The sequence below is a fragment of the Toxotes jaculatrix genome, chromosome 7 (genome assembly GCF_017976425.1).
Source record: "Toxotes jaculatrix isolate fToxJac2 chromosome 7, fToxJac2.pri, whole genome shotgun sequence".
In the NCBI taxonomy this organism is placed as follows: Eukaryota; Metazoa; Chordata; class Actinopteri; family Toxotidae; genus Toxotes; species Toxotes jaculatrix.
The window spans coordinates 16,702,154-16,717,630 of NC_054400.1; the positions used below are offsets into that span (position 1 = coordinate 16,702,154).

Below are 15,477 nucleotides of genomic sequence, written 5' to 3' on the forward strand. Positions count from 1 at the left end.
GCTCAGTGCTGTCAGCTGGGCACTGGCACGTGTGGCTCATGTCAGCACGGCCGCAGCGCAATGCTCTCGACTGGCGTCACTGCACCGACAGCACATTCGGGTCGCCATGGAAACAGGGACGAGCACAGCTACCTCTGCCCTTACATCCATTGGTTGTGTTTTCCTGACAAACTCTCGTTCTCTCTCTCTCTCTCTCTCTCTCTCTCTCTCTCTCTCTCTGTCTTCCTGTCCTTCTTTCCTCGTCTCTCCTGATCTGTCTTTCTTTCTTTTTGTTTCTCTCGTGTCTCTTGTTTACGTGACTTGTGACGCTCAGCAGGGAAATGGAGGATTGGGATTCTATCCAGAGGGCTTTGTATTCATGAGCTGTTAAAGTCTTTGTTTTTGTTGTTCTCATTGCTCTAATGAAAAATACAGGAACACAGGTGTATGTGTATTTACTCAAGGTCTGGGCCTTTAAGATTCTGTGCAAGTGTGTTTTTCTGTAATGGTTTCCTCACCACTGAGTCAATGGCCAAAGCAGGAGCTTCTTGAGATTTTCCAAGTACGTGGGTCCTGTCACGTCTCTCTTCTCTATATTTTCTTCCCCCTTCATCCACAAAGGCATGCAGTGTGGGAGTGACTGGCAGTAATGGAGGGGTGTGTGGGTCACTCTGTTTTTCACTTGAGGTCCGACAGCTTTCACGGGACAAATGAGCAGGTTGCAGTGTTTGTACTTCTGCTCTATTTACCACTTTGGTTTTAATCACATATCATTTGCTGTGTCCTGGAGGACAGACAGGAGGCCAGATGGGTGGAGGAGGGGGAGCAGGTAAAAAGTTAACAAAACGAAACCAAAAGTCAGGAGTTACTCATCAGCTGCAAGCTCTGCCGAGTATTGTGATATTTAAGTTTTTAATCTTCGGAAAGTGTGTTTGACACAGGTCGCTGCTTTCAGAGTTTGGCTGTTTTATGTGAAAACAGTGATAATCCTCCTCCTATTCCTCCTTCTTATCCCATTCTTCCAAAGCACTGTCATCTTGAGTTCATTTTTTAACTGAACTAGAGGCAAGACTCACCCGTTTCTTTTTCGGCCCTGCTCTCTCTTACACCACATGTGAGTACTGTTACATGATACTAGGACGCACACAAGCAAAGGTTAAGTTCACATCCGGTGAGCTCAACAAGAAAAAGCAGTAACTGACAATGATTAAGTCAGAGCCAATAAGTTAAAATTTAAACCACTGAAACTCTACTTCTGTGGGTCATTGTCTGTATCGGGTTGTGAGAATGTGGGTGCGTATACGTGTATTTGTGGTGCATGCGCATTAACGTTGAGTGACAGAACAGCTGGGGAATGTTCAGGGTAAAAGACGGTCAGTAGGGCACTACTTCAACTCAGCTTTTCTGATGTGAAACATGCACATGTAAGCTTTTGAGAACTAAAACTTATCTTACCTCATGAATGTTATGTTTATTCTTGGATTGGATATTGAATATTCTTGGTTAGAACTTTTTAACCAATATGCTTATGCTGAAACAGAGCTTCACTGACATGATGAAAACTGTGACACCTGATGAAAAATGTGACCTTTGAAGCAGATACATTTTGTTTCATTAAAACTCCTCATCCTTGTACTGTACGTTCGCAGACTGAGCTTTGCTTAAGTTGTCAGAACAAGCGCTGCTTTGATTAATGAACTCTGATCCGACTACCTTCCATCACCACCAACACACGTGCGCACGCACACACACACACACACACACACACACACACACACACACACACACACACACACACACACACACACAACAAATGCTCAGCAGAGATGAACTGAAGACCATCTGTTGAAGCGCAGCAGGTGCTATATGAAACTTCCCTCTCTGTGGTTGTGCATCACAAAGAACCATATAAAAGAAATGCTGTTATAAAGTCACCATGCATAACATCTTCCTCATTGCAGAGTTTTAAAAATGCTGAATGCACTCTTTTGGTTCGAGACTGGTGAACATGGTGCCTCTTGACATTGAGATGATCTGAATGACAATTTGTTTCTGGGTAACCCTAGATTACCTCTGTGTGACGTCTCTGCGATGCTAGTTTGCCTGGGCTTTCTCCACAGCTGCCAATTAGGAACGGCCTGTGTGCACTGAGGTGAATGCCAAGTTAGTCCACTTATAAAGCCTGCATTTGTCTCCCTCATTCACTTTCGGACACACGCAGTGGCGGGAAGAAGGGACGGGCAGCGGGCATTGTGGGTATTCTGAGGTGTGTGTGTGTGTGTGTATAAAGTATAAAGCAGCACCGCGACAGAAGGGACGGGCGGCGGGCATTGTGGGTCTAGTTGTTTTTTTTTTTTTTTGTTTTTTTTTTTTGTGTGTCATGAAGGATTTTTGCTATTCAGAATATTTATTCTATATTTTGTTTGTATATTATTCTTTTATTTTCTTTATTATTCTAAAGTAATAAAATTAAATTGTTTTTATTTTATGTTATTGTTATTCTCTTCTGTTGTTATGTGTGATTGTGTATATTTTTTATGTATATAGAGTATATTTCTTTCATTTCTGATAACTTTAATTTCTAAATTGTTTTGGAAGTGTTGGAGTTGGAGATTGTTATAATATAAATATTGTTAAAACATGGCTGTTTTAACAGGCATTTTTCTAGATGCATATGCTGGTGGTGCATGCTGGGAGATGGGGACGACGACAATTTGGCAATTCCCCACAGAGTAATATGATAGATAATAGAAAACAGCTTTGCGGCGCAGATGATTTTTTTTTTCACGTGGTTGTGCCGCCCCCCATGTGATGCCGCCCCGGGCGGCTGCCCGTTTCGCCCGTGCCAAAAACCGCCTCTGGACACACGCACACACATACACCTATGTGCACATGCAGAGAAACAAAGAACACACACAACCCAGTGTTTGGTGGAAATGTTTATCTATTTTGATTTCAGGTTGTGCCCTGAAGACGCCCATTCATCTCTTTCATATTAACCCTATTAGCAGTCTCGCTGCCAGAGCACAATGAGAAGGGTTGCCAGGATATTGCTTTTATTATTGCTGTGACTCTATTTTGAGGCTCAATAACTCTCTCACCCACACACACCGGAGCTAATGAGAGGGGTGTTTATTTGTGAGAAAAAAAGTGGTTGTGAATTAAAAGGAAACAAATTTTGACCTGGTTTATCATACAGATATCAATCTAGTTTTACTTCACAATTAAATATATTATTTTTGGATGGTAAAATCTTTCCTGAAAGAAGGGTTTGAGATCAAGGAAACAAGTTATCCCAGATCATTTCAGTTATCATCACCAATGATTTTATTATAATAAATATCTGTCTGACTTTAATTTGGAAGACTGTCTGGAAAATGAATCCATCATCATTTGAATGCTGCCATCTGCACATATGGCCACATACACACATAGGCACACACACACACACACACACACACACACACACACACACACACACACACACACTCCAACGTCAGCACATCAACGTCAGACAATCCAAACAGTGCCCAGTGCTAGGCAACCATGCCATCCCAGTGCAGATGGCAGGGTCTGATCATGTTTATTTTACTCTAATCTAATGCACTTAAGTCCCATTGCCTACCCAAGCCTTCAAAATGACGTTACTGAGGATATGCATGTTGTGTGTGTGCGCGTGCGTGTGTGTGTGTGTGTGTCTGTGTCTGTGCATGCATATGTAGAGAGGTCAGGACAGACCTACTAATTGCTGTTGTATAATGGACCATTCTGAAATGGTCAGTGTCCCTGTAACCCTGTATTCACTTTCTTTTTCAGGGATAAAATATCAGATAAAACAATTAATTATGGTGCATCTTTCGATTCAAAGCTGCCCCACTTAACCTTGCTTGACATCAGCAATGTGTCCGCACTTCAAATGTCTGCCTAGGAGCAAAGAATGCTTCCTCTGGCGCCCGTTACAACGGTGCTAAGCCTCCACCCCTGGCTCACAAAGCACTCTCCCCTTTGGAGTTTTGAGATCTGTGACTCCAATGGGGGTACTATGCGAGATGTAAGGTCAATCAGGCAGGCTTGCAAGTAGTGGCAAGGTGGTAACCACTACTGAGGAGCGAGGTCGCACATTTTTGTGTATCAGGCCTCAATTTGTGTTCAAAGAACCAAAGTTACAATATGTAACCCAATGTGTCTAATGCAACTGGGACTCACACATCACACATGAGCTATAGAAGATGTTTAGTGTATTTCTCTACAGGACAACACTCCTTCAACTATTTTGATTGCTTTTCATTTATAGACCAACAAGCAAAGTAAATCACTAATCAATTCTGAAAGGTCAGGGAATAAGAAAACTGCAGTTCTTGAATGTTAGTGCATCGTTTGTTTGTTTGTTTGTTTGTTTGTTTGTTTGTTTGTTTGTTTGTTTGTTTGTTTGTTTGTTTGTTTGTTTGTTTGTTTGTTTGTTTGTTTGTTTGGATCAAAGCAAATAACCAAAAGTATAGTGTTAACATATCCAGACCTAAAATGAAAAATGAATATTAGACCTTTCAATGAGACTTTCAACAGCCTTTTCATTTTGAATAATTTCAACCAAGTCTGACAACGTGGTAGATCCCTTGTATTTCTTTCATCCAAGGAACCTCCACTTATCTTCTCATGAGTTGTGGTTTGTGGAGAAGATTTTTGGATACAGTGAGTCAGTTTTTACTGTATGTTGAGCCATTTCCCCCAAAACAGAGGCCCACATAGGAAAGAAGGGTGGATTGTCTTGGCATGACATGTGTAGGTGTGGCTTTCCATGGTACAGCCTAATGATGCACAGAAGCTGTGGGTGGGGTCAGTTGGCTTGGCTTAACTATAATCTAGTTTCTAGCAATAAAACAGATCCACCCTGCTCCACCACTATCCATTCATTTTTGTCGCTGTTTGCAGACTAGAAAAGCCAGCCAAGTCGTCAGGCCACTTCAGTCGCTCCACATTCCTCTTATCACCATCACCATGATAAAATCACAGACTGACACACCCTCTGTCATTTCTACTTCACCTATTCCACCTGCCGTCGTACCTGTATTTCTGCCCATTGTGCTGCAGTGCAATATCAGCTGTGGGCAGGTTTAAATTAGAAAATATGTCATATAGAATAAGTAAGACTGACACTTTCACCAAGCATTCAGTGCCAACTTTTAGTGCTTCAACAATACAATGTCAGCTTTTCAGTGCCACAGACACGTCAGTGTTAAAAAAAAATGCAGAAATTCCATAGCCAGCCCTGCATGCATGCATGCATGTAAAAAACTCAATGCTGCAAAAAAGGAAATTCGAAAGCTATCTGTTGATTATTTTTTGACCTAGTTCTTGTTTGCGCCTCTGTGTTTGACTGCCTTAATGCTGTATTTGCCAGTCTGCACGTCTGTCAGCAGTGGCAGTTTGTCAGGTCTGTCAGTTTGTGGTACCCCTCTCCCTCTCATTTCAGTGTGTTTAAAATGGAAGATCTATTTATACAGCATGTCTGCGAGAGCTGGTTTCCTGGTTGCTTCTTCAGAAAGCTGGTCTGTCTGTGGCAGCAGGCTGGAGGGGCTTTAGGCTCTTCATCCCCCCTGGTGAGACTCTATCCCAGCAGGCTTAGCGACACAGGCCTAGGCAGCTGCCACAAGGCTGGATGGGCTTGGGATAAATTGCTCTTTGTCCACCAGAATAAGGAAGAAATACACAAGCAACCAGCCTAATAGATATTCCCGCGGTTTTACTCACACAAACACACATACAGATACAGACATACACCACACTCACAAACACATAAGGTTCTAACTGACCCTGATGGATGAACTTGTATTGTGGCATGGTTTCTGTCAATCTGGGCATGTACAGCTTGGGTTGTGCACTGAACAAACTTGCCGTGTTCGTTATTCGCTTTTATTAATAAGAATGTGAGGCTTTGGCACATCCTTTAATGGTTTGACAGCAGAATAAAAGGTTGGCACCTTAATCATCCCATGACAGCTTCTCTGAGGCGAGATGTCTTATTGATACTATGGTTGGAGATTTTCTCTGTGATTTTATTAAAGTGACACTTTGGACTACTGGGGGCCTTTCACCGAAGGTCTTGCAGAATCTATTTTTGTCTTGTCACTCTCATTAATAAAAGATTTCAAAGTGTCTACTGGGGAATATGAGTAGGAAAATATTGCTCTAAGACCATTATTACTAGACACACATACACGCAGACATGCATACACAGTCTACATAAATTCACATGCGTGTCTGAGAACAGTTTTTGTTGAGGTCTGATCTCCCCAACATTGTGTGCTCAGCTGTGTGTAACACCTAAGAGCCGATTATTCACAAGTACCGCAGCAGCGCACAGCATGAGTGGCCCCGGGGCTGTGTATGGGACTACAGTGTCGCACAGCACTATTGACTGAGTTAACAAGAAATAAATGACTGCTGTTGTTTGTCTCCACATGTTTTTCTGAGAAAAGTGATGTCACAATACTCTTTTCGACCCTCAGCCCTCTCTTTTATCAAGCTCTTTCACTCAGCTCTGTAACTCCCCTGTTTTTTCAGTCCTTTGCTCATTTCATGTATCACTTTTGACCAACCTTTCCCTCCCTCCATACTGTTCCAAATAGTTATGTAATCTCAGTGTCCCTGTCATTTGGGACCTCTTATTGACTGCTTAGCCCTCCACTGTCCCTCTCCAGCCAGTGCAGTTAGCCCTCTCCACCCCAGGCAACCGGGAGGCACGACAAACAGAAAATTATTGATTCCATAAAGACTGTGTGTGTGTTCATGTCACAGTAGCACATGTTTGTGCTTCACATTTGACCTGGCCATCAGCACTGACATGACTGTAATTTGGTACCTACCAAATTTAAGTTACATAACCTGCCATGTGTGTGGGTTCAAAACAGTCTTGTCAGTTGGTGTTATGTGACCAGTGTTGACTGCAAACTAGAACAGACTAGAACTTGGGGATTTAATACATGCTTAGCCCTAGACTGACAAACAGCACACAATTCCTGGCTGACCTATTTCTTCTTATCTTATCTCGATAAGGTGGGTGGGATTAAAATGATACCTGGTTGCCTGATGTGCACTAAAAAAACAAAAAAAAAAACAAAACCCCAAGAAACCCAAACCACATCTGTACTGTCAAAAAAGAAGAAATTAGAAAATTAAGTAATTTTCAGTTGGTGTCAACAGATCCTAGAAAACAGTATCTCTCTTGTACTTTGTGGTGTTTTGTCTTGCATTGGTTTGGCCCAGTAATTCTGAAAAAAAAAAAGGTTAATGGGTGTAATAAGGTCATATTTGTTTTCAGGAATGACTTTTCAAGTTCTTCATGTCATGGTCAAGGAAACAGTGACACTTCTGTTTGTGCTGTTATAGCAAGCTTAACCAGCATAACAGTTTAAGAAAAAACAAACACACACACACACGTCCTGTAAAGTGTGTAAAAGTAAAACTTTTATTATTCATTACAGTTGCCTTAGACACGTTAGACCTCCCTCAGCAATGTGCCCATGTTTACTGGATAACACCAGTGACAAGCATCCTGTGGTCTGCACACATTATCAAATCACAATGTGAAGTTTCTCGAATAGTCTGTCTTTCAGTCCATAACCTTTTAGCTAACTCCACCCTGCCCTCTAGCTAACTCTGCTCGCGCTACACTGACACTGTCCTGCTGAAAAATAATTAGCCCACACCCCCACCTACTGGTCCATTTGTGAAGTGCAACGTTAAAATTCAGAAAAATGCAGCTTTCGTTATGAATTTACTAGTTATTGTGTGAAACAACGATTATGTCAGAAATAAGAACAGAATATTTTATTCCTTTTTAAAGCTACATTCACATACATGTAAACATATGTACTTCAAATATTTATATAAACTTTTAACACTTTTGCATTATTTTGTTATATGTTGATGTCCTTCTAACCTCTGTAGATGTAGACACAAAAATGCCAAGATGCTTCTCCCAAAAAAGATGATGTTAAATATCCTCGTTCTCACAGAATTACAACCCATTTTCACATTCATACACTTAGCCTCAATGAAAGCAAGGTCCTACAACTGTGTGTAGCGGATAATCTCACTCAGGTCATAGCCTGTCACTGCAAAGGCATAGCCATCGCCGTCACAGAACTTAGCGCCACAGATTTGTGTGTCTGTCACACACTCATTGTGCAAATGGGCAACCTAAGAGGAAATGAGGAAAACACAAAGTCAGGGTCAGATTGAGAGTAAGAGGAAAAACGATCTGATACAAGTTAAACCACAGGGAAAGTGCCATAATTGATCCTGGACTTGAAAATGTGTATCCTGTTTAAAGACCAGTTACCTCCACACTGTTTGTCTCTGGGGTCACAGTCAGGTGCCACACCCTGACAAAAGAGTCCTCAGCAGCGGACAAAAGCTAAAGCACACAAGCAGATGCGAATTTAAAAATGCAGTGGTATGAGATACACCCAAAAAATTTCACTGAGAACCAAATGAACATGCTTTAGAGCTAAATAAACTTAATAATTTAACTAATTACCATATTTCACTAGGGAGTCTACGAATCCCTTCCTATTGTTAGCTACATTTGCTCAATAAATTGTCAGTTCTTTCTTATCCATTTTGTTTTATACCACTCACCAGTCCAGAAAAAGGAGCAATGTCTAGTGAGTATATCCAGCGAGCATGGGCGTTGACCTCAGCATGCAGAATTCCAGTCACTGCCTCATAGAGACGGATCTGACCTGTGCCATAACCTGCAACCACTGTACCTTTCCACAGCTTGACAGATGAGCAGCTCATACTGAGAGCAGTGAGGAAGATGGAGGATCATTGCCATCAGGGAATAAAGGGAAAAGATAATGGAAATTAGATTAGAACGAGGAAGGAAAATGAGGAAGAAACAAAGACAGCGGAAAGGAACATAAGTTAGAGTAGATAAGTAGAACAATGTATGAAGACAGGAGAGAAATGGAGGGGAAAGAGTAAGGGCTGTCACTGCACCACTTTATTTTAGCTCAGTTTTATATTGTCCACCAAGAATGACTACACTATAATACAATCAACTTCTTACTCAAAGCCAGGGATTTTGTTAAGCAGCTGAAATTCCTCCCCAGACTTCCACACACACAGGCTGCCCCCATCATCTGCACTGACTAGATCAGCTATGCACTCCTGAGTAGAGAGGGAGACATAAACAAAGTAGAGGGGATTACATGATTCGCGGAAAGGCTGAACTTCTATGAAGCAGAAGTACACTTTATTACCATGAAGTGGTCATTTATTTCAGTAGTCTGCCATTCCCGGAAAAGTTAAGGCTATCCTGTATAAACAAAGGATCAGACAGACAGATCATAGACAATGTACACCCAGAACAAGCACACACACGCCATACCTGGCTACCAGAGCACTCAGGGGCCAAATCAGTGATAGAATCCTTGTGCTCCTCCAGGACCTCAGAGAGGGTTATATTACTGCCTTTACTGGGAACATCAAATACAAGAATGGCACCAGATGAAACGCCTAGAGAGAGAAACAGACATGTAGACTGTAGACTTTTGCCCTGTATTTTCAATATATGTAACTAAATGAAACATATTTCACTTGGTACTTACCCACACATATGTAATTCTCCCACACTGCTGATATCCCTCGAGCAAACACGGCCTGAGCTGCAACACAAGTACGTTCTGTGAGTGCACTAGTTAGCATCTAAGAATATTATTACTTGCAGATAAGTGTAGATATAAGTAAGTACTACAGGATAAGTGATGCTATATCTTACAGTATATACAGTGACAGGGGATATCAGCATATTCATGGAAAGGTTATATCCCAGTGTCCTGGGATATAAAGGCACTACTGGGCCTTGACTGAAGTCCACAGTGATGTCTTTGGTCTCTTGCATGTTAAGTATCAGTTTTTTGTTGGTGCACCACACGGCCTGTAGGTTGTCTTATCGCCTCCTCAGATCAGGCATCCCACCACGGTGTCATCTGCAATCCTGATTATGATGTTAGAACCATGTACAGAAGAGGGCTCAGCACACAGCCTTGTGGCACACCGCTTTGAGGGTGACCTCCTCGTTCCCCCGGTCAAAGTGAGCATAGGAGTAGTTGAGGTTGTCAGGGAGGGAGACGGATCTACATGGGCTCTACCTCACAAAACCACCCACAGTACTGGGTGGTTTGAGTGATGTCTGTGATGGTGTGTATGTGTGGTCACATGTGGCGGGGGTCCAATGAGCTGAAGTGCTTTTTGATCCTCTGTTTGTAGGTCAGGTCAGGTCGGCCCAGGCTGAGCTGTAAGACTAACCGATCTCCAGACCTGAAGGCTGCATCTGTGGCTTTCAGCAGGAGGTGAACCCCTTTGTTGATTCAGGGTTTCTGAATGGGGAAAGATTTTATTTGTTTTTGTGTTGTCTGCCCACACGCTTGTTGAGTCTGTACATGAGTCCATGTAAATCTGAGAGTCGGTGACGGCATGGACAGCAAACACACTTTAGTCTGCGTGCTGGAATTGGTGCTGATGAGCAGAGTCAGCTCACTCCAACCAGACCCTTGATTGTCGTCATTGTGGGTTTCACCAGTTTACCAGGAACACTGAAAGACAGTAAGACTGTCCCAGATGGAGGAGAGCAGCGTCTCTGTAGGCGTCAGCCACATTTCTGTAGATGTGATGCAAGGTTTTATGTCCTTTTGTGGTGCATAAGACATTCTGGTAAAATCTTGGAAGAACAGTATGTAGGTTGCAATGACTGAAGTCCCTGGCAACCATAAAGGCCCCTTCTGGGTGCAGTGTCTGCAGCTGAGGTCATACATGGCTACTTTAGCATGTGCATCCGGAGGTATCTAAAGTGCTGCTGCAATGATGCATGTACACTCTTGTGGTAGATAAAAGGGTTTGCTCTGAGTAATCAGGTATTCCAGATCAGTAGAGCAATAAGTGTCAGAAAATGGATGAGTAGGTGCACCATGATTAATTCACATAGCTGCATAAACCACTACCCCTGCTTTTACAAACCAAGCCTGAAGTGCCTGTGAGTAAACCTGACACAATAGAAAAATGTTGTTTGCATGTACAGTGTCTTCACTGCCACTTGTGATTGTGTATACATAATAATGTAGGTGTAGGTGCCTGGAAATCTTTAATGTCATTTTCATAACCAATTCCTCCCACTAATATTTTTAATTCTGTTTGTGCCATGCAGATAGATCCAATGTACTGACATATTTCCAAGGACAACAAAGTATATTACTATTATAACATATCACAGTTTTCATCCAAATAATTGAGACAGGTCAGTCTTTGAGTGAATACATGTGAGAAATGTAGTTTATATGTAAATTTACCTGTAGGTGTTTCCGGAGTATCCAGGGCATGCCAATACACCATGATGGAGCCATCAGATTCATACATCTAAAACAATGGATTTATATGAAAGTAAAAGGCTGCAAAAACATGCATCAACACTTTTGTGTAGGTTCACAAATAAAAAAATTACTCTGATACACTTCAGCTTGGACCTCTGCACCATTATAATATTCAACCACAGGCACAAAAAAGTACACAAGAAGCAGGGCCTCCCTCAAATGTGACAAAAGTCATAGATCACAAAGACACACACAAAAACTCACCTGAATGCCTTTCTGAGAGGTCACCACCAGCAGATCACGAGAGGGCAGACCACAAAATGCAGCCTGTTACGAGAAAACACAGGCTTTTTTTATTTTTATGACAACCAAAAGTATATACAGTATGCCACAGCAAAAGAAAATAAAGTTACCCTTTTATATTGTATTAGGTATTTCTTATTGTTTTGTCTCAGTACTCCATCACATTGGATTGGAAATTATACAATGGCCAAATCGCCAGTCACTATGTAAGATAAGTGTCTGCAGATGTATATAAGCCAAAAACTTTAGCCATTAACTGACTAAATTAATTCTTTACACTGTGTGACAAGCTTATCAATAATTTTGTTTTTTTGGCCAATTGCTTTCTCTCCTCTAAAACGGAGGGACTTGTGTATAAATGGGGCTAAAATTCTTAAACTGTCTGTCATAGTCATGGTAACATGAAAACAGAAAACAGAGCTAACAAAACGAAGATGGTCCACTGTCCAAACGCACGAACATTCAGAACAAACTGATGAAGTTGGACTGTAGCCCGACCTGCATGATGAGAGAGGTGCTTGTGGCGACATTAGGCTCCTTGGACTGCAGCTGACGGTGGGAGTAGTTGAGGCCGTCCCAGGACGCGCTGACCATGTTGACCACGTTAGCATGGACCACCGTGAAATACGTGAGGCGCCTCGGAGCGATGCGCAGGACGCTGAGGTTGTTGTACAGCGCCGACGCGCTGTTTTTGATCTGGATGCTCTTTTCTTTGTGATACATCGAGCAGCTTTTCTTAACGGCGCAGTTTGTTGAAAAGGTTGTGGGTGGTCTGGTGTTAGTCTAAGAGAAGAAAATAATGGTCAGATAGAGTCTGGTGATGTTGACCACATACCGTTGTTTTACACAGCGACGCTAAATGGCAGCGCTAAATACTTAACATTAGCAGCAAGCTAACTTTAGATATGTTAGCGAGAAGCCAGTTGCAAACGCATAGAGGACAACGGTACTTCTGTGTGACAAATTGCACATGCTCTTTCTTCATAATACATAACAACTGACTCTTCGTCTAATGGTGCTGTCATTATCAATCACTGAATATATAGTTAATATGAGGGAAGCACTTTTCTAGCTATCGCTAGCAACAGGATTACCTCCGCGTCCTCCGCAGCCATAGAGACAACGCCACCTCTACGTCTTACGTCACCTTTGCGTGCTCTGTTGCTGAGCAACCTCAGAGCACACGGACTTCAGGATACAAAGTAGAGTGCAAGGTAAGGTTTTAGATTTGATTTGAGCTTCTGGCGTTATAACAATGATTATTAAAAATAACTCATACACAGCAGTGTTGCGGTCGAATGGTGATGGTAGTGGTGTAACTTCTATAACTGTGTAAAATTACCCCCAGCTGGTAGCTGGTATGACTGCTTCTGGGTTTCAAAACACCGCGGTGAGGTTTTAAAGAGGAGCACCCCACTGAATTATCTTTTGTGCTGAAGTATAATCTCACAGATTCTTCTTCCCATATGATATTAATGCAGACTATTTTTCCATCAAGCACATTCTGGGCATAATATTTTGCATACATATATTTCCCATGAAAACAATGTCAAGTTTGATGACATCCACCAGAGTGTGCTAATGTTTACCATATGACGTTTCACAGGAATATCCAAACTAGTAGGGACTGAAATAGTTCTCTCTTAAATTCTTTCTGTTGTTATTTGTTTGTTTTTAATATAGAATACTCTTCATTGTTACAAACATGGTTTTTGATTCTGCCATTCATGTTTTTTTCCCCTTTCCTGTTATTTGGGTTTCATATTTTGCACCAGCTTCTGAGCAAAGATACCCCTTTCTGCAGCCAAGTCCCAAGCTGACAAGCATATGTCGTCTGTCCAAGCGACCCCACCTCCAGTGCAGGAGCTGGAAGTGGAAGATGTTATTCCTGGTCACTTAACTAGGACCCAGTGGACGGACATGTTGATCCAGGAGGAAGCAGATGAGATAGTGGGGGAGATCATGGATGAACTGCTGAACAAGGTCATGGAAGGCTGTTTAAAGGTGTACATTGAAAGACAGGTAAAAATGAAAGGATCTATATTCTTTATATTTTTATTTCACTTTAGTATGAACACCATCTTACTGATTGCCATTTGTGGAGATACCAATAAAAATTATATATCTTGCTTTCATCCATTTCAACCACACATAGTACATGTCACATCCATGACGTTGCTTGTCTTTACCTGTAAGATAGCACCGTTCTCTGCATCATGGGCCAAGAACTACCTCATACAAATTCTAGAGCAACACATCCTGTGCACAGATGAAGGAGAAGGGCCAGAGGAAGCATCTAAAACTGAGGACTCAGAGCCTATGCCAGCAACTCCAGATGCCTGGGTTCAAGGATGTGTGCCTGTTGTCAGTGCTACCCCTCAACCTCACCCTGCTGCACAACAGGTACTCTTGATATGTCTCGTATTCAAATTTCAGTCTACAGGTTGCTTGTATCCATATGTGCAATATATCTACATCTCTATGTCCATTTCTAACAGGAGGCTGGCATTGTTGAGGTCCCAGTGCAAACAGAGCCAAGAGTCAACCAGCAATGTAATGTTATCGCCCAAACAAACAGCTCTCTAAAGCAATCTGAAAAGGAAACAAGTCCCAGGAGGCCTGTCAGCGACAAGCACTATAAAGTGCTTAGTCCTCGTCCCCCACCAAAACTTGATAGAAAGAAAAAGCAGCAGTTTAATTTACTTCCCAAGCCTGTTCCAGGCAAATTATTATCGGCCCTGTCCTGTTCAGCAGAAAAAAAGGATGTGGAGGTAGAGGGTAAAAATAGGGTATTTTCTGTTTATAACCATACGAGTGGGCCATTATATCAGTCTAAGGACTACCAGTCCATACCAAGGCTTGATCCCTCACACCTGCCTCGACACTGCTTCACTCCTCAGTATGAGATTGTGGACAATATCTATACAAAACCGAATACCAAGAAACCAAGTGGACCATCCAAACTAGAGCCAAAATATAACAAGCAGCAACCTGAGAGGACAATGGCTGTGCTGACACCACTAACCAGCTCCAAGGATCAGCCGGTAAAGTTTCAGAGGAGAAATGAGGCAGATGTCTTTCAGAAGAAATTGTCTCCCTCTAGACATAGATGGGAAGGGATGGAGTTCTCTGGGTCTTTGAAGCTGGACACAATGGTTTTGGCCAAGGGTGTTTCTCTCTGGGATCCCCAGGCAGTTGAAAATAACCCTCTCAAACTTAGCCATCCTTTCCAGTTTACTAAACTGAGGCCAATACGAAGTGATATAGCTGTGCCAGCGTTATCAGTTGATCAAGTTGCCACAGGTCGACCACCTCAGGTCACACCGTTGTTTCAGTCCAAGATTTGTGACAACTGATTATAAAACTTTGTGATATTACTTGTCTGTAGCTGCATTTAGAGCAGACTGTTAATGAAATAAAAACTACCCTTCAAATGCTAGAACATATAATGTCCATTGTAAGCCACGTTGTGAAAGATGATTATACATGTTTTGATACATGTTCCGACTCAAGTCATTTTGCATGTGTGTGAGCTACTCTGCCTTTGCAATACAGTGAGATTCACTGTACATGTTAAAAAAAAACCTAATAAACTATGAATACAGTGAATAGAAAATCTTTATTGTCTTTGATTTGTATCTGTTTGTATTTCTTTGTATTTGTGAGCTACTCTGCATTTGCAGTACAGTGAGATTCACTTTAAAATGCATTAAACACATTAAAAATAAAACCTGATAAACTGTGAACACAAAATCTTCTCTGTGAATCTGTGATTTATTTGATACGAATCTGTGTTTATAGTATGTAAAACAAAGATATGAGT

The 15,477-nt window shown here is 41.8% G+C and overlaps 2 protein-coding genes across 2 annotated transcripts; one reads left to right on the forward strand and one right to left on the reverse strand.

The window, feature by feature from the left end:
* Positions 1-7,427: 7,427 nt before the first annotated feature.
* On the reverse strand, positions 7,428-12,755 carry wdr54 (WD repeat domain 54). Its single transcript, XM_041042568.1, has 10 exons — positions 12,749-12,755; positions 12,153-12,437; positions 11,616-11,678; positions 11,331-11,397; positions 9,594-9,650; positions 9,374-9,501; positions 9,053-9,153; positions 8,620-8,782; positions 8,321-8,395; positions 7,428-8,178 (listed from the first exon to the last, which is right to left on the reverse strand). The coding sequence occupies exons 2-10, from the start codon at positions 12,375-12,377 to the stop codon at positions 8,047-8,049; spliced, it is 1,011 nt and encodes a 336-aa protein (XP_040898502.1). The 5' UTR covers positions 12,378-12,437; positions 12,749-12,755; the 3' UTR covers positions 7,428-8,046.
* A 726-nt stretch (positions 12,756-13,481) lies between these two features.
* Positions 13,482-15,188, forward strand: LOC121184391. The gene is made up of 3 exons (XM_041042026.1): positions 13,482-13,676; positions 13,851-14,057; positions 14,153-15,188. The coding sequence occupies exons 1-3, from the start codon at positions 13,482-13,484 to the stop codon at positions 15,008-15,010; spliced, it is 1,260 nt and encodes a 419-aa protein (XP_040897960.1). The 3' UTR covers positions 15,011-15,188.
* The last annotated feature ends 289 nt before the right edge of the window (positions 15,189-15,477 follow it).

Excerpts from the sequence above, each read along its gene's own strand:
- LOC121184391 (XM_041042026.1), top strand. The coding sequence starts at position 13,482 with ATGTCGTCTGTCCAAGCGACCCCACCTCCAGTGCAGGAGCTGGAAGTG. Across the intron at positions 13,677-13,850 it reads AGGTGTACATTGAAAGACAG|ATAGCACCGTTCTCTGCATC; the intron begins GTAAAAATGAAA and ends TTTACCTGTAAG. Across the intron at positions 14,058-14,152 it reads CTCACCCTGCTGCACAACAG|GAGGCTGGCATTGTTGAGGT; the intron begins GTACTCTTGATA and ends CATTTCTAACAG.
- wdr54 (XM_041042568.1), bottom strand. The coding sequence starts at position 12,377 with ATGTATCACAAAGAAAAGAGCATCCAGATCAAAAACAGCGCGTCGGCG. Across the intron at positions 11,679-12,152 it reads GCACCTCTCTCATCATGCAG|GCTGCATTTTGTGGTCTGCC; the intron begins GTCGGGCTACAG and ends TTCTCGTAACAG. Across the intron at positions 9,651-11,330 it reads TACTCCGGAAACACCTACAG|CTCAGGCCGTGTTTGCTCGA; the intron begins GTAAATTTACAT and ends CTTGTGTTGCAG.